The sequence below is a fragment of the Strigops habroptila genome, chromosome 3 (genome assembly GCF_004027225.2).
Source record: "Strigops habroptila isolate Jane chromosome 3, bStrHab1.2.pri, whole genome shotgun sequence".
Lineage (NCBI taxonomy): Eukaryota > Metazoa > Chordata > Aves > Psittaciformes > Psittacidae > Strigops > Strigops habroptila.
The window spans coordinates 55,578,917-55,605,308 of record NC_044279.2 but is presented as its reverse complement, the minus strand read 5'-3'; the positions used below and the strand labels follow the sequence as shown (position 1 = coordinate 55,605,308).

The following is a 26,392-nucleotide window of genomic DNA, read 5'->3' as shown; positions in this document are numbered from 1 at the left end:
AAAGGCATTTAAAAAAAGTAAAAAAACAGAAAAATGGGAGAGAGTGAAAAGGATAAGGCTGAAAAAGGAAAAGCCACTACTCGTAGTGTCCGCCGCTACAGAGCTTGCATTATATACGTGGATAATATAATATGTATACAATGGCCCTTGGTGCACATAGACAGTAAGGGCCATTGTACCTTACTGGTGTGATTTATAGGTGACTGTTGATGCTTGTTTGCTTCACAGTTGTAAAGCGCATGATGTTTTCTTGTGCAAAGGTAAATGTTAAGTGTATGAGCTGAAGAGGCTTGTGGTTAAGCAACTGTCTTACAACAATGCAAAATGACTTTAAAAATTGTAAATACTAGCTTACTGTCTCTGAAATACAGTTGGGGTATTCTTGATTTATAACAGCACAATGACCAATGTGTTGGCTGGTTTTGCGCTGTTAAAAGTAATTTGTTGAATAACTTAGGGCAAGACCTGCATTTTCCTACACCTGTGTGAGGGGAAAAAAGTGAAAATACAGCTTTAGGACTTGGACCCTGTACTGATTTGTTGCCTTCAAGGAGCAAAGAATGGAAATAATTATAGTGCTTAATTACTGAACACTATTGCTGATGATTTCAAGTATGTTATATTATCATATGGATTCAAAAATATTATACTGTTGGTAAGTAAATGTCTCTTTGTCCTGGACCAGACAAGACAGGAATAGTTACTGTGACCTGTGTCTGAGCCTTTTCAAGGCTACTTGCAGTTTACATACCACACCTTGTGTTGAATCATCTTGCAGTCACAGTCTGGTTCTTGAGCAATATGTGGTGTTCCAAATTATGCCATATGCTCTAAAGGCAGTTTCTGTAAGTGCTGGATTGTCATTATAAGCACATGTCAGTATAGTCTGTGAGAAAAAAATAGTTCTCTGGCTGAATAAATAATATGCAAATAAAATTGTGTCTCATACCTAACCAAAATGCTGCATCTCTGATCCCAATCCTATTTACCCAAGAATAATGTAAATTCTCACAGCCAAAGTTCATGTGACCACAGAACTTTACAGAATTCCTGCGGATAACAAATTGGTGTCTTGCAGGCGGCGTTTGTGTCTTTAAAGTGGGACGCTCCTACTGAATAAACTCAAAGAAAACATTTATACAGAAATAATTTTCTCAGCTAGTAATTTTCTGTATTTCTGCTTTTGGAAGCTACTATGTTTTTGTTAAAATTTTATCCTTTATGGCTCTGTTTTGGTTTCCCTGTGATTTTTCATGGCACATATAACCTTGGTTGACTGTAGAAATTATTGCAGTATAATACATTATTGTTATTCTAGAAAGATGTCCTCGTTTTATATAAATGTATTCTTGGCAGTTTAGAAGACCTGCAAAGTACCTGAGGTGCTGAGAGTTCCTGTCCTCTGTTTCGATTGCCAGTTTTATGTTCTTTTGGTATCCTTCATAAGCCATTCTCACAAATGTCATATTAATTTACAGGAAGCTCTGGTTACAATTCGTCTTCTTGATGTTCTTTGTGAAATGACATCAAACAATGGACAGCTAGAATATCTACAGGCTTTGCCTGGTTTGCTTGAAACAGCCATAGGTGAGTGAAAAGCCACAAGGTTTATTAACTGTTGGCTTGCTCCAAATCATGTTGCTCTGTGAATGAAAACATGTTTTGCACAGCTGGTGGTAATTATGATGCTGACCTTTAATAACATAAATAAATAGGAAATTGAGTTAATCTACGTTTTCAAATATTTGATTTGTTCCTGGAATTTCTCTGCTTCTCCTCTTGCTCTGTTGGTTCCTATTACCCAACAGAGGCTTAATTCAACTGTAGCAATGCACTGTTTATACAGTGAGAGTTGTGCAACGGACAGCTGCTTCCTATGTTCTTCCACAGACTGAATGTGTGGGGAAGAATTTCCTGAAGAAGTAGAAAAAAGAATTTTCCATGCCTTTTCCCTTCTGTTTCCCAAAAAAATTCCTGAAAACTGAAACGAAGTATGGTTTGAATGTTCTTAACCAAATTCAGTTACTTTTAGAGGTCAATTTGAAAGAATTTGTCTTCTGCTAAGGAACAGCAAAGGGCTTTACACAAAGAAAATGAAGCCAGTATGGTCCAGAAAAAAACTATGTACTCGGGGCGGAAGAAAGAGGAAGTGTATGTGTGCATGTGCCTTCCTAAATTTTAGCACTTTCTGAGACTACCACTGTTTTCTGAGAAAACTGTAAAAGTTTATAAATTTTAAGGAGAAATATGTAATACTTTGGCAAAAAAGAGGCTGAAACAGCTGTAGAGCGTGACTATTTTGAGATTTTCAGAGGTGCCTTGCTGAAAAAAACCAAACCCCCCACCAAAAACCCAAACCAAACCCAACAACAAACAACACACAAAAAAGAAAAACCACCACCAAAAAAAAATCCCAAACCTATTTTTGGTGACAGGTTCATAGTTTTATTCCTTATAGTAAGATGACTAACAACAAGATCTATTTTGTGCCTCTGTGTGTGTACACGAAAGGTGCGTGTTGTATCATCTAAATGCTTGTGTAAGTCAACTTAAATGAGAATTTCAAGGAGCTGCAGCTCAGTTAAGTTTAGAAGCTCATACAGAAGTCATCCTGTCTCTGTTGTGCACAGACTGACTTTTCTCCACAGCTTTCTCCAGGCTAATGAAACGAGTGCAGGCTAGAACATTTGCTACCATGTGCATCCTTTTGATTGCTTACATGCCCTCAGCCAACACTAATTTATGTACTTGCATAGTTTCTTTAACGCTACCTTTTGGCTACAAGTTTGCTTTAATTCTGTATTAGCAAAAAGGGAAAAAAGCTGTATTAATGTGTTATATCACCTTCAATATTTAGTTCAGAATACCAGAAGAATAAGGATAAATAGTGCTAAAGATTTTCATCTAACATTTTTTGATGAATAAGTTCTCCATTTTATATCATGAGAAGTTTCCTGTTGGAAGTTACTAAAAACTTGATTGAAAGATCTGAAAAATACCTGAATAATCTTTTAAGTATCAGCTAAGGAGTGTGTTTTACCATTTCCAGTAATTGTTGGATTACATTAGACAGTAATACTTCAGTGTTAATAGTACCTTTAGCACTGTTAACAGCTTGATTGCACAGTGTTAGGGGAATATCACCAGGGAGGTAAATGGTCTTTAGGATTGGGGGGCATGTTGGAAGAACTGCTTTTTGGGATGAGAGAGTGGCAGACTGAAGTGTCCTTTAGTTGAGAGTATGGGTGACATCCCATGAGCAGTTGCTGTGCAATGTTTGATGTGCAATGTTTGAGAGGAGCACTGTTGTCTCTGGGTTGGCATCAGGCATAGAAGGTGGCTGTTTTAATTCCACCTTTTCCTGTACTTCTCTTTCCAGGTAGGTGCACTGCTCATTGCATTTTTGTCTGCACTGTAATTAAATTTGAAGAGCTTTATTTAATTTTTTTGATGGGGTTTTTGTTTGAGTTTGTTTTTTGGTTTAAATCCTTCTGTTCAGGGATCCCTCTTCAGGGCAGGCAGAAGGTTTGAGAAGACCTCTTATGCATTGTGTGTGGGGAAATAGTAAGACTATAAGGCAAGGAAGCACACAAAGTGAAATGCCATGAAAAGGATGCAAGACTGACAAATTTTGTAACTTTACAAAACCAGACAAATTTCTATGAAAGAAGATTTTGCTAAAAGCAGTTTTTATGATGACATTTTTAGGGGCAATCAGGAGATTGGTTGTTTTTTCCTATTTCAAAATACAAACAAGTGTAAGTGGCAACTGTCATACGGGAGGCCTCTAGGCCCTATTATAGTTTCATATTTAAAAAAACCTACCAAGATGTAGTTACCTCTTTATCAGCACAGAGATTTTTCTTCTGTGTATCAGCCATCTGGGAGTGAAACTATAATATGAAGGTGGTTCTAATTTAAATCCAGGAAACCTAGTGCTCATGCTGCTATGGATGTTGCCACACCTAGAACAGAAGGAGCATAAGGCTTAATTACCACCCTATTCTATAACCTGGTTTTGCTACGTCTTTATTGTTCTAATGTAAGTTGCCTGAAGCATCCTGGGGACAATGGCATAGCAGGACATTTATTACTATTGCAGGTGCATATAGAGGGGAAATACTACTTAATTTTGAAATACTGGCACAGCCTTTAGTGATTTGGCTTCTCAGCTGTATGAGCTCTTAGGTGTTCAGATGATTTCAACTTTTCTTCTAGGTGTGCTCTTTGTAGAATGTTGTTTTCACAGATTTTGGTTTCTTTTCTCCCTGATTTCTCCCTGGAGCATTGTAGAAAGAATCCTAGTTGCTATAAACTAGCATTTACCATACAAGAACATTAGTATTTCTTAGCTGACAAGATTGTAGCACTGAAGGATTTGTAAAGGTGTGTTAATGTGCTATCTGTACTCAAAATCCTGTCATGCTACACAGCTAGGAATGGAATGGAGAAGAGAGAAAAAAGTAATTCTATGATTAGTATATGTTGTTGTGACAAGCTTTAACTAAATGAAGTTTTCTAAAAAAACTTTGGTTTTAGCAATGTATTTATGGTGCCAGAATCAACAGCCTGCAAATTCTAACTCTTCGAGTAGAGACTGATAGCACCAGCCTTCAGACTTCATGTTTGATCTATGTAAGTGTGTAAAAAGTATGCAAAAATACCTTCTGATCTTGAGATGGCCTTTTATGGTTATGCTAGCACAAACTAAGAAATGACAAAAATTTTCAAAGTTCTTTTGACATAATTGCTGAATATCTCAAATTATGTTGATTAACTTTGAACCTAATAATTAATAGTAAAGTTTTGTGCAAAGGGATACTAATTTTCATGTGGTAATTAAATATTATTGATTTCTGTAGATACCCTGAGATTAACTCATCTTGCTGGGAAACAGACTGTAAATGTATTCACTGCCACACATGCTATGACAGGGCAGGAAGAAATTTTGCATCCAGCTGTGGATTTTAAGTCTCATCTCATTCGTTTGATTGGAAATTTGTGTTACAAAAATAAGGAAAACCAAGACAAGGTAAGTTTATACCTTTTTCTGGCAGAACTCTGACATGTGAACAGGTGAGTATGCCTGACCATGACTGTACTGATAAAAATATGTTGATCTAGAGTGGATAGAATGGAATTACTATCACAGATATGCTGACTTTTTAATAACAATATAATGTGTGCCTATCTGTCTTTTACTTCAGTCCCGTAGAATGCAGTCCAGTGCCAAATTCCTTTACTGTTTTCACATTTGCACTTTCTTTGAAAAGAAAATGTCTGGGACTAAAGCCCAGCTTTACTTTGAAGGGAAATAGATGGGAATTGTTGCATGAATTTAATTTTAAATCTTCGAATTAGTATCTAATGCTTCCCCTCCTCATCCCTCTCAAATTTTTTCACGCCACTTGAAAAACGTAGATCCCTTTCCATCAAATCACTTTGAACCATTTATCTTTAGAATTCCTGTATGGAAAATTAGTTTTGTTTCCACTATGAGGAAAAAGAGGAAACAACAGCATGTTTTTAAGTACAAAACCTTTTTTCTTAGAGTGATAAAAGATGTGGCTTTCCTCCAGGACTTGCTAGACTAACCTAATTTCAGCAAGAAAAGCAGTCATGAAATGATGTTGTCTTACAGCTCATCTGAGCACTTCAAAAAATCAAGTAGATTATCTTACTCTTTGGCTTAAGCAACCACATGCGGTATTAGAGTAGTCTCAGCTTAGTGAAAGGTTTCTGTTTCTCTAGTTCTTCCTTGTGGGTTTCTTGTTTTAGAGAAACCCTCTCTTGATTCCCCTATCTTCCCTTACTCTTGAAGTGTCTTTTTTTCTGGCAGCCTTGACCTGGGGAAAGAAATGGTCTTGAGTAGCCTTTGTTACTTGCTATTTGTTATTGAACAGGGAAATTTGGGATTGTTTTTCTTTCTTTATTAATTTGAATCAGAGTTTTCACCTGCTCTCAAGGAAGTAATTTTTAGGCTGGAAAATGAAAAACATGGAAGAAAGGCTGTATCAAAGAAGGAGTAAAGGAGTATATAAAGCAGTAAAGTAGTATTTTCACTTCTCTCTTACGATGTCAAGTGAGGCCCATGTCAGCAAGTGCCAAAAATACAGTAATTAATACTGGTTACTCTTTAAGAAGTTACATATGATGAGATACTCGGAGTCTAATTCTGTGTTGCCAAAGAGGTATTGAGACACTGAGTACTGAAAAAAAATCAATCTCTCTCTGTTAGAAGCTTCTTATCCTGATAGTTTTTTTTTTAATTACTTCATTTTACAAAAATAATAGACTTTTGTACTGATGCCATCAAATCTGGTTTCAACTGCTTCAGCATCTACCAAGTTAGACTTTTATAATGGCAGCAGGGCATTTTCATAGTGTACGAGAGGAGCGCTGCTATGTCCTTGGGTATTTTTCTACAGGGTAGAGAAATGGAAGATGTGAGGAATGCTACACACATTGACAAATGCTAATAATATGGGCATATAGATGGGAAATACGCTAATGATCCTCCCTTCCCCCATTCATATTACAGAATATAATTAAAGATTTTAATATTTCTGAAAAATTAATACAATTAATCACTCTTGCATACCTTGGCCTCTGACCCATTATGGTGTATATCTGTTTGTGTAAGTGAAATACATTTTTGTGGAATACCTTATGATAGTGGAGGGGAGGATGTTGCTTTCATTTTGAGAGGTTTTAAGATTTACTGCTTATTGTTCTTTTTTGCTGGGATTTTCAAAGGCCCCTGGAGCAATTAGGCAAGCAGACTTCGTGTTTTCAAGGGAAGGTGGGTATTAACTTGCCTTAAACTGCCTGCAAATATTATTGCTTTATGCTATCTTGAAAATTACTTAGATTCTTTTGTGCGATATCATGGAACATTATTTAAGTGCCGTTGAAACTTTAGAAATGCCAATACTATGATACACTGTACCTTCAGTTTATTTCATACATTTAAATTGGTTCTAATAAACGCACTTGTTGTTTTTAAGGGCATTTGCATACATAAACACATGCTTGTGAGGAAGGGGAAGGCAGCCCATATTATTGCACAGATAAGAAAACTGAAGTTTTCAGATGAGAGTGAATTGTTCAAAGTGGTGCATGAGTCAGAGCTAGAACTGAATTAAAGTGTGGTTAGTTCCTGGGTTCCCAAACCTCTCTTCAGAGTAGTATCTCACAATATAGATCTTACTTTATATCCATTATTGGGTTTACACAGAGTTTACTTTCTGTGTTCAATCAAAAGTAATGCAATACAGGGTAGATTGTATTTTTATATAACAAGCATACTGACCAACACATCTGAGAAAACTTGGGCTTTACTGTTGGCTGTTGCTTTTGTGTGACTTTCTGTGTAAATTGTAGGCACAAGCTGAGAAAGTGGCTTTCTCTGCAGTTTAGCTGGTTGCCTGGCATGTGAGGGCACTTACCAAAGGGTCTTGAACCAGCACTGCTAGTATTCTGACTCTAATGAACTGAGGCTTTTACACTTGTTTTCTCTAATATTTGCTGTAATTTCTAGTCCTAGTGGAGTTCTTTTCCCAGTAACAATGATAATGCATTAGTAAATTGAGTAATTGTGTACTACTACTAGTAAATAATAAAAAATGTAGCCCCTAAGTTTATAATACAACCTTAGTGCTTGGTGTTGGTCTGCCTGACCTATTCTGAAAACATAAGTAGTCCCCAAAGCCATTGGACTCCAATGGTGACTTGGGCTAAGCCCCCTAAGTGGACAGAGTTGCATCACTATCTTCAGGAGCTTCTTCAAGAGTTGAGTGACTACCTGCCTGTTCTCTGGGGGGTGGGTCTTGAGCCAGCCTAAGTTTCATGCAGCACATGTCTGCTGAAGTACAATGGTGAAGGCCTACTGCGTGGGGCATTAGTGGCAGAGTTAAAGCAACAGAATGCCTGAAGCAGAAGGATAATTGTTCCGCAAAAGCTGCTTCACCATCTCTGTTTATGGTTTCCACCTGCAGTAAGAACAACAATTGCAAGGGATTAGTGCACTGTTTTGTGGGCAGTGGTGAAAAATCTTGTAATGCTTTGAAATGGAGAAAAGGAGTACTTTATTGCTTCTTCGCTTTCTGTTTTAAATCATTATTTGTTTTTCTAAAAACCATTGTTTAGCTTGTACTCTGTTTGCATCAGGAATGCATTCCTTACATCTTTTTTTCCTCATAGTTTTATTTACTATGTGATATTTAGTATTGTGGTAAGTTCTTAAGATATGAAGGAGTGGGCAGACATTTAAGTCGTAAGCTGAGATGCAAATGGGTCTTGCCAGACTTCCTGCCCACTTGCATGTTTTGCGGGGCTGGATGGGTTGGTGTTTGTAAGAAGAGTTTCTGATAAAATGTTCATTTTGGACTGATATATGTTTGGTACATGCATGTCCTGAGATGCACACACTTTTGCATAAAGAGGAAAGAAGAAAAAATAAGTGTTGTACTTAAGACACCAAATGTTGAGCTAGTTCTGTGCTGAACCTGCCAAAAGCCTGCAGTTGATGTGCAATTCTCGTGTGCTTTCTGTCTTTGTAGAAGGAAAAGCTGTGAAGAGTTATTGTCATGCATGTGGGGCGGTCCTATATTTTGTTATTTTGTTATGTCTCTTTCACAAGTACACATTGTATGTTTTTCTTAAATATTCTGGAAGGAAGGAGTTGAGTTGTCAGGCTGAGCAAGGAGTGGAGGCTGTGGCTGGTAGTTGATGAATGTAATTATCAAAGAAAAAGTGAAAACTCCTCTATACTCCGCTCATCTTGTTTGACTTGCCTAATGAACACCTCAGAGTTGTCATTTGGACAGAATTTATACCTAATTTCCGCTCTCACTTTTAAAGCTATGAAGTGATGGGTTCAGTGCAGCAATTTCTGCTGGTTTAGTATAGTAAAACTGTTTTAATAAAAAATAAAACTTCTGAAAGAAACTTAATGGATGAAGAGTAGAGGTTATAATCCTTTATTGTAGAAATGAAACAAATACAAAATATGTCACAGCAATTAATCTGCACCTCTCTTTCTTTGCTTGTTTACAAGAATGAGTACTGGAAGGTGAGATGACTGATCTCTGCCTTTCTGTGACAAGTAGCACTACTCTGCACAACCTTACTACCTTTCCCTAAAAGTATTGTTTATGTTGTGAGGTGTTTATGCAGTATGACTTGTTTAAAATACTTGATTTAATTGCAAGTGTCATCAGTACTTGAATAAGGAATGAGATAATGTAGACCTTATTCTGCATTGTTTCCCCTCCTCTCTTGTAAAGAGAGGAATTAGGTAAGACTTCAATCACACGACCTTGCTGGAGTACATAAATAGGGGATTGAAAGGAAGTAGAAAGCTTCACAAAGTTTAATTGCAGTCTTTATTCACTATTCACTTTAGTGTTCACTATTACCTCTGAGATCAAACGGGGGAGTCTGAATTGCCCGGGGGTTCTATCCTGTGAAAACTATTACCAAAGGATGCAGTGTTGTCTGGAACAAGCTAGATGTGAGACATGAGCTGTGTTACTTGCAACAGGGGAGCAGCCAACTGGCAGAACATGGGCCTGCTGAGATCACGCTGTACTGTTGCCTTTTGAGAGGGATCCTGAAGGGAAAATTTTGATGTTTCTGAATGCGAAGTTAAGCCTAACTTAGAACAAAGCACTTAGCTTGGGTTTGGTGCTGTAATCTGGTTATGTTGGCTTTCCTGTCTTTAAGTGACTCTTGTTACTGATAGGATAGGTGGTTTATTGCTACCTGCTTACTCTAGCAATACATTTAGTATGCTGGGGATAGTTTGATATATGCTGGGAGGCCTTTGTGCTCTCCAGAATAGTGAATGCGCACGAGTATATCTTTGAGGTGTCTCTTAATCAGCCTGTTTAAAGCAAAACCGATGCCCTCAGGTAAATGAAGTAATCCATGCCCTTATGCCAAGGACATTTTAGATACTAGGGATGCTGATGGACCCAATGATAGGATATTAGTCTCTGAATTCAGTGTGTGTTTCTTTGGTAAAGTTGCTCTGTTGTTTATATAGAGAGAAAAAAATTGAAATACAGGGTTGTCTTTGGTACTGGCACCTTCTTACCAAAATGGAATCACTCTAATGAGGTGAACAATTTATGAAGGAAATCTTTTCACATGCCTGGTTTTTATTTGAGGTGACAACAGTGCTTCCTCTAATGCAGTTACGTTGGGGTTTGTCACTGCAGACTTGAGAAAGGAAGTTTTCTGGGAGAAAAGGTGGTGGTGGTGGGAAGCTTCTACAGTATAAAGTAGCAAATAAAACATCTGGATGTTGTTTTATGTGTTTATGGTAACTTTGGTTTTTTTTTATATATATATCTGAGCCAAATTGTTCTATATAGGACTAGCTCCCTAATTTGAAGACTGTTCTGCCTGAAAGTATGAACAAGATTTGACTTGTTTGGAATTCAGTTTTTCATTCTTTTTTTCACTGGGGCTGGGTGTGTAATGAATCCGGTTAGAATACAGTTAGAAAAAGGTGCCAGCACCCATAGATAAAATTGTCACCATTTGGCTCCTTAACTTAGTCTTGCTGTAGTGATTATTAAAAATATTCAAACTAAAACTAAATACTTTGTTTTACTTAACAACTGGCTTTTTCTTACCTGAGGTTTTCAGAAAGAGTGTATGAGCTTATCCAATTTCTGTCTTTTTTGGGGTTTTTTCTTGGGGTTTTTTTCAGGATTAGTTTAACTTTTTAAAGTAATTACATCCTGCTGGCATGGCAGGATTGGAGTTGCAGTGAAGAGCATCCCACATTTATCTGCATGCTGTTGAGAGAGGGAGGAGAAACCACTTTGATTTCTTCATTAGAAACCTGCGTATCTGTGATTATCGTATTTTCCTAATTTTAAACATAAGCCAGAAATGGGCAAGATTCTTGGTTGTAAGAATTGAGCAGAAACAGCAGAGCCTTTTGGATCTGAGTGATCCAAAGTGGTGAGCTCCTGCACGTCTAACTAAAGTTCTGCATGGTTCCACTGTTTGAATGGGGCTGTTCTAATGTTGTGCCTATCTGTATGTTTTAATGCTTTGCTATACAAGGACAAAACATTCAGGGAGTTGCAGGACTGAGCCCTTTAATAGGTAGGTTTTGTCCAGGTATAGCACCGTAAGAGTCAGCAATAAAGCTTAAAATGGACTTTCTCAGAGAAGTGCTTTAAAAAGCCTAGGTTTTGCTGTGGAAACAAGATTTCTACCTAACCAGTACAGAGATACCCCAAGTAGAAAAGTGTCTCTGGTTCAAGAGTGCCTTTAAAAGTATCTGGTTTGACATATAAGGTAACTGTCTCTAGTCCTGGTCCCGTATGGATTTTATGTTAGTCTTTAATTCTGTCACAATCATGAATCCTTAATGAAGTGCCAAGATTTTCTTCAAAGAGCTGGAGACTGTTAAACAAAAAAGAATCATGAGATCTCCAAGTGATGGGACACTATGGGTAATAAAGGGTTGGTGTGGAGTTTTTTTGCCCTTAGGTCAGAGATGCATGCCTACTGCAGTACCATTTATAAAGTCCTGAATTATTTTTAGAACATGATTGATTTGTTGTTAGAGAATAATCCAAAACTTATCTTGTACTTCCCCTTTATAGGCAACAAGTTAATGTTCCCTCTTGTCCTACTCCTATTCCCTCTTCCACCTTACCAATTTTTGGCAATTGATAATGTTGATCAAGTCATTCATTGTGACTTGTCCAGTTTGACCAGTTTCGCTTGAAGTTTTCTCTTGCAAGGAACTTAGGTGCAGTTAGGTACAGTCAAAGTTTCATATTGAAGGTAATTTTAGTAGTGCATAGGCTATTTTTTGTTATTCTAAAGCTTTTTATTTTAAACAGCTTCCATTTGATATAAATTGCATACTACAAAAGAGATAGATATCTTCACATATTGATTGTCTGGATATCCTCAGTGATTAGGTGAAGGCTGACATACACACAGTACCATACTTGCCTTCTTGTATGTTACTGGCCTGCTTCATGTGGAGGATTACTATAATTACCATCTAACAGATAAAGGGGTATAAAGATCCATCTGTATATTATTATGTTCTCATGAATCATAGGCTGAGATTCTGACCAAACCTTGAATATACATAAATGTAAACTACATTGGCTTCTGCCAATGTGAAGATGTCTGTAGAATGATTATATGCAACATACATTTCCAAAAGCAAGAACAGGACTTGGGTGTTTTGGAGTAAAAGGAAGACTGTGAGAGGAGGATTATCTTGTGAAGTTCAGTCTTTTAAATTAAGATGTTGGATAGCTCTAGAAATTAATTGCTTTGATTTATAGTGGAGGGCGAAGATAGGTAGAAAAGAGTAAGATGACTAGATGTCTTCTGATATTCACAATTAAAACAAGCTGGCTCTGCATACATTTCCACACAGTCAGTACCAACTTATAGGCTTGTTGGCTTCTTGACTCTGAATGGTTTTTGAACCCTGTTTGGTGTTGAATCCTATTACCATTGCAGCACAACACAGGACTCTAGCCCTTTTTAAAGCAAAGCTCAGCACACCGTTGTCAAACAGCCATTTCCAGACCTTTTTCAAACTCACAATAAACACTTATTCTAAGTATTGAAACTGCATCCATAGCATTTATATTTAATTTGTCTAGAGAGGAGCAGCTCATATGAAAATACGCATTTTAAGCCAGGCTGAAATTGAAAAGATAAGGTATTGGCCTTTATATGGAAGAATTCTCAGAGGTTCCTGGGACTCCTTTCCTGGCACAATGGACCAGATAGGAGTTACCAATTCACGTCTGCCATGTGTATAAGCTTGGTGTTCAGCAGAGAGTGTTTTGTGCTGTAGCAGGCTTTTTATACTTACCCATTTGCAGAATGGCCTGATGTAGTACTTATTTGAAATGTGTGTTGTGTGGCAGTCCTTGCTGCTTGGAGTAATTTCTGTAAACACAGAGTAAACCATATAATGAGGGGTTACAGCTGTGTTGTGGATATCACAGGTGGGTTCTTGGCATGTTACCTCCTTGTAAAACAGAGGAGTGTTCTCCTGGGCTTTGCAGGCACTTTCTCTTTTCAAGAACAGCCTCAGCATCTTCTGGGCAAATACCCTAGTTTAAAGTCCACTGAAATCTGAAAATGTCTTTGCTTTCCTCAGCAATCTCAATCAGCTTTGTCATTTCTTTGTCCAGATGTATATTTTGAGGCCTGTAAACATGGGAGATGATGTGGCCTAGCTTCTAGAAAAAGGAGTCTGGAGTCATGACAGCTTTGTTTTTCCTTTCTCCAGCTTGGATTTAAATGCTTTAGTAAAACAAGGGATGTTAAAGTTCTAGTGGCTTGCAAGATATTCTGAGGTATTCAGAATTTTTTTGTTGTTGTTCTATATATCATTCTCAGTTAAGTGAAGAGCACCGTATCAACCAGAAATGTTTCTTGCTAGTTTACTAGGTGGTGAAGAAACTTAATTTTTTGGGGGTACTCACTGTTATGAAAACGGTTAGTAAAATAACCACCTTCTGATGTGGATATTTTTTTTTATTTTTTAAAGGCTCTCAGAAGACATACCGTACCCTGTGTTGCAGGCAGGGAATTTGTCTGTTTCCTGCTCTTTGCCAGTGTTGCTGATTGTTGGAAGCAAGACCACCATATGTAGAAAATATCTGTCTTTCTGAAAACTTTTTCTCCAGCTCGGATCTGAGCTGTTAATCCAAATTCTTTCTGCTTTTACTGGTGTCAGATACAAGTGGCATGTATTTTCCATTACTATAACAAGGAATTTCTTTAGCTTTCTGTGTTATTTTTCATTATTGTAACCTCAGCTTGAACTTGGAGTTTAGCTGTCTTACCTGAACTGCCATCCTACATGCAATTATTTGGGTTTTTTGTTGAAGAAATAATGGAACATGACATATGTGATAGTCTACATTTTGTGATGAATTTACTGTGGTAACTCATGGGTTTTGTGGTACTCTGTGCTACATTCAGGGTGAGGAGGACATGAAGGAGACTTTATGTGAAGACTTGTGGAAGGGAGTGGTGGAAGATTCCTTACCAGTGGTCAGCAAGCAGGATGCTGAACACATGCCACTGAGTCCTGATAGTAATTTTCCCACCAAAATCAGAGAAGCATCGAGCTAGATAAAAGCTTACAAATGTGCTTGCACAAGTCTGGTGTTTGGTTTCTGTTTCATTAAAGTGGGATTCAGTTGCTTAACTCCCCCCACTCCTGTGGCAGCCCATCATTAGGGTCAGTAGTGGTGAATTGTATTGCACACTTCAGCCTGGCTTTGCTTTATCAAAAAAGCAGCTGTAAGCCTTCAGTTCTCTTCACCTGTGTGCCTTTGAGCCAGTGTAACTTCTGTCACAAACCCTGAAAATCGTTTGCTAAAATTCGTGTTGAAGCACATGAGGCTTTATCAGAGCATCTATCTAGTCTTGAGATAGAGACCATTGGTTTTCCTAGTTATGGGTTGTTGGATTTTTTTTTTCCCATTTTCCAGCTTTTTCTTTGTATCTTAGGGAAGAGAAAGTGCAGACTGTCATCTGCAGTTTTGAATTTCTGCCATTGGGTGCTGCTGTTTGTTCTAAATTGCTAGACCGGCAGTATTTTGCTTGCTCTTCAGTGTAGCAATTCTTGAGTGAAGTTTGGTGATGCCAGTAACCAAAGGGGACCAAAGTATTTGAAGCGTCTTATTTTTAAAGGCTGCAGAAATGGGCGGCCAAGATGATGGCTGGATTGTATGTATTAAAGCATTAGTTGATTAGAGACTGCTAGCAAGATTCCTTCCATCTTTCCTCCAAGCGTTTCCACTAGAAAACACCACGGGACTTGCTGCTTCCATCACATATCCTGACGCTAAGCTTCTTTCTAAGGAAAGAAGAAACCTGTGCCTCCAGTGTGATTTTTCTTCTTTCTTGTAAGGTTATCACTTGTTAGGGTAAGATTAAGTGCTTGCTGATAATCAGTGTATATTCAGGTGGAGGATCCCCATGGATTTAGCATGAGAGAAAGTAACTGAACAGGCAACAGCACTGCACATATGTTTATCCACCTTCCAAACACTGATACAGGTGGATGCACCCTCGCAGTCCAAAATTCTGAAATGTACTCTTTTTGCCATTGATCTAGGTTTGGGAGAAAACAAATGTCTTTGTGCAGGTTCTAAATGACTAAAATAGGTATAGAAACTACTGGCAGTTGTGATACACAAATAACAGATAGTTTTGACCAAAGTTATTCTTTGCAAGATAAAGTAAGATTTAAGTAGTTTGGGCACCAACCCACACACTTGTACTGAAACTGCAGATGCAGTCTTCCTGTCAAGATGGTGTTCGTTTCTTATTGTTCATTGTTGTGATTTGTGAAATGGAATATTTTCCATAATTCTAGGGAATAGGGAAATTGATAACTAATAGAAATTAGCTATTTTCTGGTTTGCTGTCTGTAATCTAATGAGAGGACAAGAGGTAACAGTTTAAACTGAAAGAGGGGAGCTTTAGATTGGGCATAAGGAAGAAGTTTTTTATAATGAGGGTGGTGAGACACTGGCACAGGGTGCCCAGAGAAACTGTGGCTGCCCCATCCCTGGCAGTGTTCAAGGCGAGGTTGGATGGGGTTTGGAGCAACCTGGTCTAGTGGAAGGTGTCCCTGCCTGTGGCAGGGCGGGTGGAACTGGATGAGCTTTAAGGTCCCTTCCAACCCAAACCGTTCTATGATTCTATATACATACATACATACATATATATATATGCACACATACACAAGCTGATCAGTTGCCTTAATATACTACTGTGGGGGGCTTCTATGAGAAAAATACAGAAGAGAGGTGTTACTTTTGGTGAAACTAACTGCATTGTACGTCTTTCATTTACTAATCTTCCCTCAAGCAGTGTTTAGATTGTATTACTCATATATACTGTAAAAGAGATTTTCAAATCATCTCTTTCAAATAAATCTCTTGAGTAAGAATCATAACTTTTGTTCCATTTCTGGGGAAATAAAATTTAAAAAAAAAAAAGTTTGCATTGTTAAATGGTGGCATGATGTTGTCTTTTGGCATCTCTCAATGAACTGCGTTAAAATACAAGCTATAGAGCAGTCTTAATAATGTGCAAAGAAAAAAGAAAACACTGATACTTGAAAACATGAAAAATTTTGTATAAACGTAAATTATATGACTTTAGAGGCTGAAAAATTTACTTTGCAAGCCAGTAGTACTTTGAAAATTATAAGTGCCAAAAATGCGTGAGTCTTGAACAACACACATATTCCACTGTGCAATTTAGATATGATACAAACCATGGAAATTATATTCCGCTGATGACAGTTTCCTGAGGAACAAAACACCCAGTATAAGGGATCCATTTGCAATATGAATAGGTATAATCAACGCTATTGCAGTATTTTAATTTGAGATTTATTCTGCTTGTGTAACTTCAGAAATACAGTTTTGCTGCTTTTAAGTATTACAAAAAAATTTAGGTGGTTGACTGCCTGTAAAGTAAAAATATCCAGTGTGCTTCATTTCAGTCTAATCGTTTTTGAGGTAACATGCAATATTTCAGGTTGCTTTAATTTTTTTCAAGTTATTACAATCTGACTGATATTTCAAGTGAAATATTGAAACTGGACTTAATATGAGAACTAGCTTCATCTTGAAAAATAAAACTAGATCATAAACTAAACTAAGTATTGAGTTGCTTTCTTTTTTGTGTGTGTGTTAGTCTTATGGTCTGCTTTGGTTTGACATGAGTTTTACTTGTGAGAAAATAAGATTAATTTAGATTTTAGTCTAGACATTACTGTACTAGAGCATAGTTATAGAGCACTGCAAATTCGTATTGAAGTTGGCCACATTTCTGTTGAGTTTTGGGTAGGATAAGCATTAACATTTACCTCCAAATCATTTTTTCCCCCCACCTTTTCTAAGAAAGGAATGGTATTGGGGGAGAAAGAAAGCTTAAAAACGCTTTCTTAATTTTAAAAGTAAAAATGACATTTTTAACACCCCTACAATAGATCAATCTGGTGGCAGTTGATTGAGGTTCTGATTCAGTGCTTTTTCTCCTCTCACTTTCTGACCCGCCATTACTGTCAACCTGCTCCTGAAGGCTTTTCTATAAAAGAAGTGTCAACCTGTCCCTTTGAAAATCATCTTCAAAGAAAACGGTGTTTATTAATAAACTCCTATAGAAGTTTTCTTTGTTCTTAAAAAAAAAAACAAACTAGTGACTTGTAGGTCTTGAGAATTTAAAAAAAATACAAACTAATTTTATGATTGCATTTATTTTGATACAAATTTCAGCTACTGAAATGTACCCTCCAGCTCTGTTCATATGAGATTTTTTTTAATTCAATGGACTTGCTAGTAAGAGTTCCTGTGCATGTGTAGGTTTCCTTTAATGAAGTTTTAATAACATGGTGTATGTATCTACTTTATGTAGAGTAATGAAGCTGCGCCTTGAAACAAGAACTCTGTAGTTTCCAGTTAAAACCTGCAGGTTTGACTTCATAAGTACAGACCTGTAATCAAATCGGTGATCTGTTGCAAGAAAGATAAAAACTAATATAAATAAAGCTAAACAGAACATGTAAAATTTGATAAACAGTTGGCTTAGTGCTTGAGGATATATATGCATTTCTTGTTTTGCATAATAAAATTTTAATGTAAATTGACCATATAAAAGGATACATTTATTATGGAATTTTTAAAACAATATGTATGACACCTTTACAAATTAAAAAACTTAGAATTATGTTCATCATATATGAGTTCACCTAGAAGCTGGGAATTTTACTTTCATAGTAACCTGCAGTTGTTCTTCCCAGACTACAAGACATTTAGAGACACAAATAGTCAAAAAACCCCTCTGGTAGTTGTAATTTAGAGGTAAATTAAGAAACTAGTATGCAGTCTCCTTAGGTATAGTTTCATGTATCATCTCGCTCAATAGCCTGAGGCATTAGCAAGCTTTCAGCATGAAATTTAGTGCTAGAGCATGCATACCTGAGTTATTGTATATCATGCATACTAAATATATGGGTTTTATAGACATATAAATCACAACATCAGGATTCTTGTGTTTTCTAAATGTAAAGTTGATCTTAATCTCAACAAGGTGGCTAAATTTATCTTAATAAGAGAATCTGATCCTGTGCAAAGGTTATGCTTGGTGAATCATTAAAAGAAAATGCGTATTCTTCAGGTAATAGGAGTTCAGGTAAAGAATCATTAAAAGAAAATGCCTATTCTTCAGGTAGCAGAGGAGTTCAGGTAAGTGTAAAGGATAATTGCTCAACTTTCCTTAAGTCTGGACCGTCAGCAAAGAAGCGCAGTCAATGTCACATGAGGACTGGGCCAGTCACTAGGGGGTACAGCAAGTAAAAAGTGTTAGAGATCATTTTGAGCCTTCAGGGCAGGTTGCAGAGTTTGGCATGGCTCACATCAGCATGACAGCGTTCTCTTTTATAGGCTTTTCCTCCTTCACCTTAATCTTACCCCACCAAAATCAAATCACAGAACCACCTTTCCCATACGTCTTTGGGAAGAGCCTATAGCCTACACCCTATACCCAGCTGTTCGTGAGTGTTGTCCAAAGAAGTGCTAGTTGTTATGAGCCAACAGCCCTTTGGGACCATCCAAAGAGTACAGCAAGAAACATCAACCACAAGCCAGTGCTGAAGCCTGGCATGCCTCTCTTTGCATCTCTTTGCATCTCTTACTAATGCAATTAAAAGTTCTCCTGAAATGAGTTGGAATGACCGAAGTTTGTTGCAGCATTCAGACTGCAATAGTGTATTGTTCACCTAAGGTCATAGAATCATAGAATGGTTTGGGTTGGAAGGGACATTACAGCTCATCCAGTTCCAATCCCCTGCCATGGGCAGGGGCACCTTCCACTAGACTAGGTTGCTCCAAGCCCCATCCAACCTGGCCTTGAACATTGCCAGGGATGAGGCAGGATGATGTGGATAATTCTTTTCCTTACTTCCTCCCTATGTTCTGCATCTCTTGCAATGATTCTTGTGCTTGTTTTGATTACAATAAGAGGAAGTAGACCTTGGGTCCCATTGGCTTGGCCATGGGCACCCTTCATCTCAAGATGTTTTGCGTAGGTAAACCTTTGACAACTCATTGCTAGTTCATTTGCAGACCTCTTGAATTGCAGCACATGGTTTTGAAGCTGCTGTGCCTGCTCCTCCATTAACCTTATGACATTCTCTAATTCCTAACCTTTTCAGTAGTTTGTTTTCATTGAAAATAGTTTTCAAAATACATATAGCTCTCAACCTGCAGGAGACATTTGTTAAGTATTACATTTACCTGTTTGTCAAAGGGTGCTCCAGGGGATAGGGGTTCAGAGTCAGCAGTGGCATTTCAGAATGCAGTTGAGCTGGGTTATGAAGCAAGTGGACCATGTCATTTGATAACTGACTTCCTCAGCTGTCATGGGGATGTAGTGTAAGGTGCAAGGATTTATTCTGTTCTTTTATATTGGTATGTTTGTAGATAACTGCTAGAAGGGGCCAAGTACTGAACTATTACACTACTGTAACCTAGAGTATTATTTGGCTTGCTTTCTCAGTCCTTTTGTGGTTTGGCAATTTGGGATTTTCCAAAACTATAATGGAAAAGTAGTGAAAACTTTATGCCACCAGAATCAAACTTTATAACAGTTGTCAGTGGGAAAACACTCTAGTAGTTATTTTTAACTGCAGTTACATTAGCAAAAGGGTTGCAAGTATCAAGAATGATGAACAGTCATTAAAAGATCAACATTCAGATTTCCTTTTCAGTTAAAAATGAAAAATTAAACACCATTACTAGCAAAATCCTGGAATTGTTGAGGATTTGGTTCTGCTTATGTAAGAGCTGTAAAAAAGACCCCAAACCAAAGTAAAACCCTTTCTGTTTTGCAGTGTGAGGAACATTAAATGCTTAAATAGTATGCATGCACAGGGATTTCCCCATTTATTTGCTTAAGCTGAGAAAGAATAATACTTTAATGCAACTATACTGGTTTACAGACCTTAAGTTAATACTTTTTTTCTTTAAATGACAGAAAAGGCTAGTTTGTCATCTTCCCATACACTGATATTTTCCAAGTTCCATGTTAGCATACAGTGCCATTAGCTGCTCCGTAGGAGGTTGGCAATTCAAAACACCTTCATTAGGACATCTCCAGTTTTCATTAAATGACTAGTTTATATGACACAGCTGGTGAGAAATCAAATTTGAATTACAAATGAATTTATAAATTACATTTGTTGAGAGTCATTGTTTTTTTGAGTCATTGTTTTGCAGAGTGCCGTAAAGTGAGAAGAACAGACACATCGTGTTACTGATTATTAACGTGAATAAAGCCTCTCTTAATATATTTGAATACCTTTCCGTTGAAAAGTGTTTCTCTCATGCCACATCTTCTCTTGGATTGATACCATGAAATCTTTTAAATTCATCACTGAAAGTCTGTTTTCTTTTAATGTTTGTTTTCAGCGTGGGAGAAATAATTTAGTCTGTCTGGGATACTCTGTCTTGAATAGAGTACCTTCTTCAGGCAAAGTTCTTAACCGTGAGAGTTTTTTATTCGTAAAATATGTGACTATAGTTATTCTCAGTAGAAATGTTGCTGTAGTCGTTTGTGGCATTAGTGCAGTCATGAAGAAATAAATTCAATCTGACTTGTAAACGAGGTTAAACTGAACCAAAAGTTACTCTGTTTATTTTTGGTAATTTCTTATTTTTAACACTGCTTACAATTTGTTTTACTTTACAATAGATGCTTTCTACAGAAGCATAATACTAAAAAGATGTAAGAAACTTAAAAATGTGAGCTCCAGCACCTCTCAGTCTGTTATTGCCACATATGACATAAATGTGATAGGTTTTAATTGCTGTTCTTTCAGGTAATATGGGCAGAAACTGATAGCCAAGTATAGAGAGCTTGTGACAGTAGATTGAAAGGAGCTTGGTGTTTGATCAATGTGTAAAGAGGACCTAGTCGTCATTACAAAGTTAAGCTGAACACTTCAACTTTCCCTTACCTTTCCTGAATGTTCTAGTGAAAATTGCCAGGATTTATTTGTGTACTGAGCATTGATTAAATAAAAATTGTACTGAATTTGGTTATAAAATGACTTGGAGGAAGAAATGAAAGGGCTTTACAGGGAAGTACTTAGACCAGGATTGATAGTTTGTACAGGATTATAAAATAAAGAAGGAGCCAATGAATGACTTCTGGAAAATGAAAGAAAGTGTACTTGCTTTGCTTTGTATTTGAAATTATGTGCTAGCTGTTCTATTTTGAATGAATAATACTCCATGACTTGAAGGTATCATAAAAGAGAAGAGTTATTGGGAAGGAGATAGGAATCAGTCTCAGCAGAATACTGTATGTCTAAAGCTTCTTTCCCAGTGTGAGACTAGATTTGCACCTGCATTAGCCTCCTTTGAAACCATCCCCAGTAGGCTGTATGTATTGCTCTGCAGTAAACTGAGATCACATCTATTACTCCTGAAACAAAGCAATTACTGTAATTGCAAGATCTGGTTGGTTTTGTTTTTTACTTTGAAAAGGACCATGGTTCTGTTATTTATATGTTTCTTGGAAAATGTAATGTTTTATGTATAATGGAGTGTGAAATTGGCATTGCTCAGCGAGTATTATGTATGGTGGTATTAAGTGATGGAGTTGTATGGCTGGGTGCAGACTTCTGAAGGCTTCCCTGACTGGTCTGATTTAAAACCCAAGCAGCAAACAGCATTAAACTGTCTTCTGGCTTTAGTAGTCAGCCAGATCCTGCAGTCTACCATTTACAAGTTCTGTAGAGTTCTAAAAAGGCATTTTACAGTCCTTTGGTGAAACGCTTTATTTTACTGTGTTCTAACCTAGTGAAAAATCTAATTATCATTAAAGATAGTTTTATACTTAACCTGTAATATAGTGTGAGTCCTTTACACACATACTGGAAAATTAATGGTTTGTTCTTTGACCCGTTACTAAAATCTTGGAAGCTGTGCATATAAGGGAATGTGGAAACATAAAATAGTGAATGCCATTAATAATGTCAGTGTGCTCTTTCCAATCTTCTAGCCTACTAGCTTTTTTTTTTTACTTGCCTCCCACCCTTCCTTGGCTGTGAGCTTTGGGTGATATATACAATAACTTATTCTTTACAGTTCCTTAAAAAATTTTATCACTACTGAAGCCCCTACATAATTGAAGTAGGAAACTCTGCGGAATTAGGGGAAACTGTCACCACTTGGGTGGTTGTGGTACTTTGCTTTTGGTCTAGAGTCTGACAGTGCACTCCAAGCGCTGCAATTCACTGTGGCATGCTGTTGTATTTAGCTGCAGAATTTTACCATGAAGTGTAGTAATCACTAGCACAAATCATTGTACATTTCGAAATCATCCTAAATCTTTTCTCACACATTATTTTCATTTGAGTATTGTGTGTTTCTATCTTTGCCACAGATGAATTTATATGTCTGTCATTGAATTAGGGTTTTTTTTAAACCCTTGGTTCAAATTGAAGTAAAAGGAGAATGCAAAGTAATGCTGGACACAACAAAAGTCATCATTAGAGGACAGAACATCTGACTGGCATTTATTTTTGCTTGCTAAATTCAGAAGTTTCCAAAGAAGAGTTGTAATCCTTGATGTTGGGAGTGGAAACAATTTTGAAATACAGTAGTAATGTGGGAGAGTGATGACACATGGCCTCAGTGAGGGTGTGTATTCATCAAAAGAGGGCATGAATTTGGATTGCGTTTTCTCCTTTTCCATTCCCACTCACTCTAAGTTGTAAGCTATTGGTGGGTTTAAGGGATATTTCAGTTGAACTGGGTTTCAAAGAACAATTGAATGTTGAAGGAAGGTAGCAGCAAATCAGGTGTGTAGGCTGTTGGGAGAGAAATGAAGTAAGTACCAAAGCTGGCGTGAGCAATAGAATGAAGAGGTTACTACAGGATCACAAAACTGTTGTACTGATTTTTGGCTAGAAGAGTGTGTGATCATGTGTAGAATGGTAATGAGGAAATCTTCAACAGAAACATGCTGTGGTAATCTATTTTTTGTCAATGTAAATGATTTTCAAAATTAGTATATTTTATGGAGTGCCTAGAATTTTGTTCCAGAAGAAAAGCTATACCAACATAGTATAAAATGTGAAAGTGAAAAGAAAACCAAACCAAACCAAAACAACAAAACAAACACCCCCCCCCCAAAAAAAATGCAAAACAAACCAACCGAAAAAAACCAAACCCCTGATATACACAACCCACAAAACAAAGTCCCGCATTTTAATTGAGAGATGCTTAAAATGCTTTGTTAAGCTTGACGTGGAAGGCAAAAATACCGTAGCCACCAAAACAGTGGCAGCTTGCCAGAATGACATGAAACTTCTTATTGCAATAGTGATTAAAACAGCTGAAATTAATTGTCTGACTTGACTTACCCAACCTTATCTTTGTACTTTTTCAGAACTTTAGAGTAATTTCAAGTCTTCATTTTTCACTCTGCTTTGGAACAACATACAATTTTGAAATTCTGATGATCTTGTGTAAGTTGTTTCCTCAGCCCAGTTCCAGTCAGGTAGCTAATTCTTAATTTCCTTTAATTTTATTTTTTGTTCTGGTGAAAGAAGAAAAATAAAAGAACCTCTTTTATAGCAATGATCTGAAACCAACAAGCCAAGACTGTCCAGTTACTGGGTTTCGTGGGCTGAGAATAAGATAGTGAGTTCCTACAAGTAGAAAAACATACTCTGATGCAAATTTGTATAAAGCGTAGGAGTTTAATACTGAAGGGTGCTTTTCTCTTACTGCTGCTGCCATTATAGGCAAAGACAATACTAGCAAATACTGTGTTTCAAGCAAAATCCATCTTGGTTGGACCATATTTTATCCATATTAAGTAGCAGATCTAAACCTAAGAAGAGCTAAGAACCTGCTCCTCATAGCAGCATCTATTTGTTACTGAAAAGTGGACTCTGTTTCAAGAACTGTAAATAAGTGAATGATAAAAGCTGAATTGTTTAAAAAACAAATGAGCCAATTTTATTACTGTCTCTTGAATTTTCAAGTGTTTATATTATCATCTCAATGGCTGGAAACTCCTATGTTTTGCTCTTGGAAAGAGTAGTGGAAAGTATTATTCAGAAACTGAGATGACTTGTTACCCTCTCCCAGTAGCTGGACACTCTAGCTTCTGCTTGTTTTGACGTAGTCCTGATTGTGTGGTTGGTACCTTCATGTTCTCTTTTGTTCCCTCCCCTCTCAGTAAGGCCAAAACAGTCATCTTCTAAACCAGTTCTTTTCAGAGAGCTTTAGGACATCACAAAGGAATCCCACTCTTAGATTCTAAGATTTTTTTAAAATTACCTTTTTTTATGTCTTAGAAAGAGGCAAGGGTCACCTTTTTTGGGAAAGTTGAAATAAACCTCATGTCTCTCCAGGAAATAATGCTGAAAAAGGGAGAATATATTTAAAATTAATGTAGCAGAGCAACCAGTTTTGTTGCCATGATTTCTGCATTTCAAACATTAAAATGTTAAATATGTGCTTACCTAAACTGCGTAGTAGGTGGAAGAGTATTCTGGAGACATTGCCTTGACCGAAATGGACATAGAGATTTCTCTTAGCTCTCAAAGTTATTCACACTGTTGCAAGGAGCTCTCAAACTAGCTAAGCAAGTCTGCTGTGACGTCCTGGAGAAAGGAGCCTCTGTCCACAAGTATTTCAGTAGATCTGCAGGATGTGGTGAACTCCAATGATAGACTTGATTGCCACAAGCCACAGCTGCCTCTATTCTAAGCCAGAGTGCCTGTAGTCTGCAGGAGACCTAGGAATCCACTAGCACTAAGGGCCTAAAGTGTTCGTTTGTCCTTTGAAGTAGAATCTCCTGTGTATCTCCTATCACTTCTGCTGCTTGGAAAAACAAACTGAAAAAAAAAAACCCAACAAAACCAAACTGAGACTCAGAAATGAAGTAACATTTTTCAGTACCATCATAGCTGCAGAGGAGCTTATTTGTGAACCTGAGCAGCTGATACATTCCTACTCTTATGAATGCTGTATTCTGCCCAGATGTTTAATTGCTAATCACTTACCTCGTTGAGCAGGTCTTGCAGGAAAATTGGCTCTTGTTGGTCAGCCTGTTTGGTGGCAGGGCCTGAAGGATATATTTCTCATCACACAGTCATTATGTAGTCTCCATCTGTACATTCAGGAGTAAGACTTAAATGTATCTTTAATGATGACCAAAGGTTGGCAACAAATCTTCAATGCGTAATTCATTGGATCTCTTTGGTGTGATCTATTTTAGTATGATTTTCTGTCTGAGAAGGTCGTGGAGACTTAGAGACAGAAAGGATTGAAAGGGTCATAATCATTCACCTGTCCAGAACAGGGCTGGTAAAGAGTATTCATGGTTAAGATTTGTCAGGTCATTTGTGGAGACTTGCAATATTGGAGACTTATCCAGGAGTCTTTGAGACTTGTGTTTCAGTGTATCACAGTGCTTGACTAATCATCATCATTAAAAATATTTTATGAGTGTGTAATGTGAATGTTATATTTGTTAGGCCCATTACTTTTTGTCCTCCTGAATGTAGATAATAAAACATTTTTCCTTAAAGCTGATTAATGATTACTGTATTCGCTAGCAAGCTTTTACTGTAGGTTAACCATGTTGCTTATACTTTCACTCTTTTTTTTCCTAACGAAATGTAATTTTAGACCTCATTTTTATTCCTTTATTTTCATTCCAGGCAGCCCAGATACTTCTTCAGTATATTGGATTGTACAAATTCTTGCCTTTTACTCTAGAAAACACAAAGTCGTCTTAGCTTGTACAGTTGAGGATTCCTTTTTATTTACTCTCAGGCATTAATTTTTAGTTATATGAGCTTATAGGAATAAAATTATATGAACAGTCTGGCATCCAAAATACAAATCAATTTAAGATTGTTGTGTGAAGGTAGTGAATATGCAAGATTATTCCACCAATGGGCAAGAATCATATGTTTTCTAGAACTATTTCTGTTTGTTACATACTCTGATAAACTCTGACAACTTTTTCCAGCTTTATAACCAAGAAAAGGTCATAGTAGGGTAGAAGGAATCTGGTCTTGAACTAATGTGAAGAAAAGAATGGGCTTACACTTCTTTCCATGGTCTTAGCTCTTTCATTTTTGTTGGAGTGAGATGGAAAAGTCTTAGACTCGCTCATTCAAGCTGGAAGGGATTTCAGGAGGTCTGTAGTCCAACCTCCTGCTCAAAGCTGAATTCAGAGCAGGTTGCTCAGGGCTTTTCTAGGCAAATCTTGAAAACCTCCAGGATGGAGAGCCCACAGTGCCTGTGAGCAACCTGCTCCATAT

General features: G+C 37.2%; 1 protein-coding gene across 5 annotated transcripts in view; it reads left to right on the top strand.

Annotated features, from left to right (window-relative positions):
* ATXN10 (ataxin 10) overlaps positions 1-26,392 on the top strand; it is a 103,915-nt gene that overhangs the window by 53,075 nt on the left and 24,448 nt on the right. For 3 of the 5 annotated variants that reach the window (XM_030478728.1, XM_030478727.1, XM_030478729.1), the window contains exons 8-9: positions 1,479-1,587; positions 4,863-5,032. In XM_030478728.1, coding sequence (XP_030334588.1) covers positions 1,479-1,587; positions 4,863-5,032 — 279 coding nt within the window. Of the gene's footprint in view, positions 1-1,478; positions 1,588-4,862; positions 5,033-6,756; positions 6,803-13,558; positions 13,651-26,392 lie in introns of those variants that run through there. The other 2 variants (XM_030478732.1, XR_003990465.1) reach the window with 2 other exon arrangements.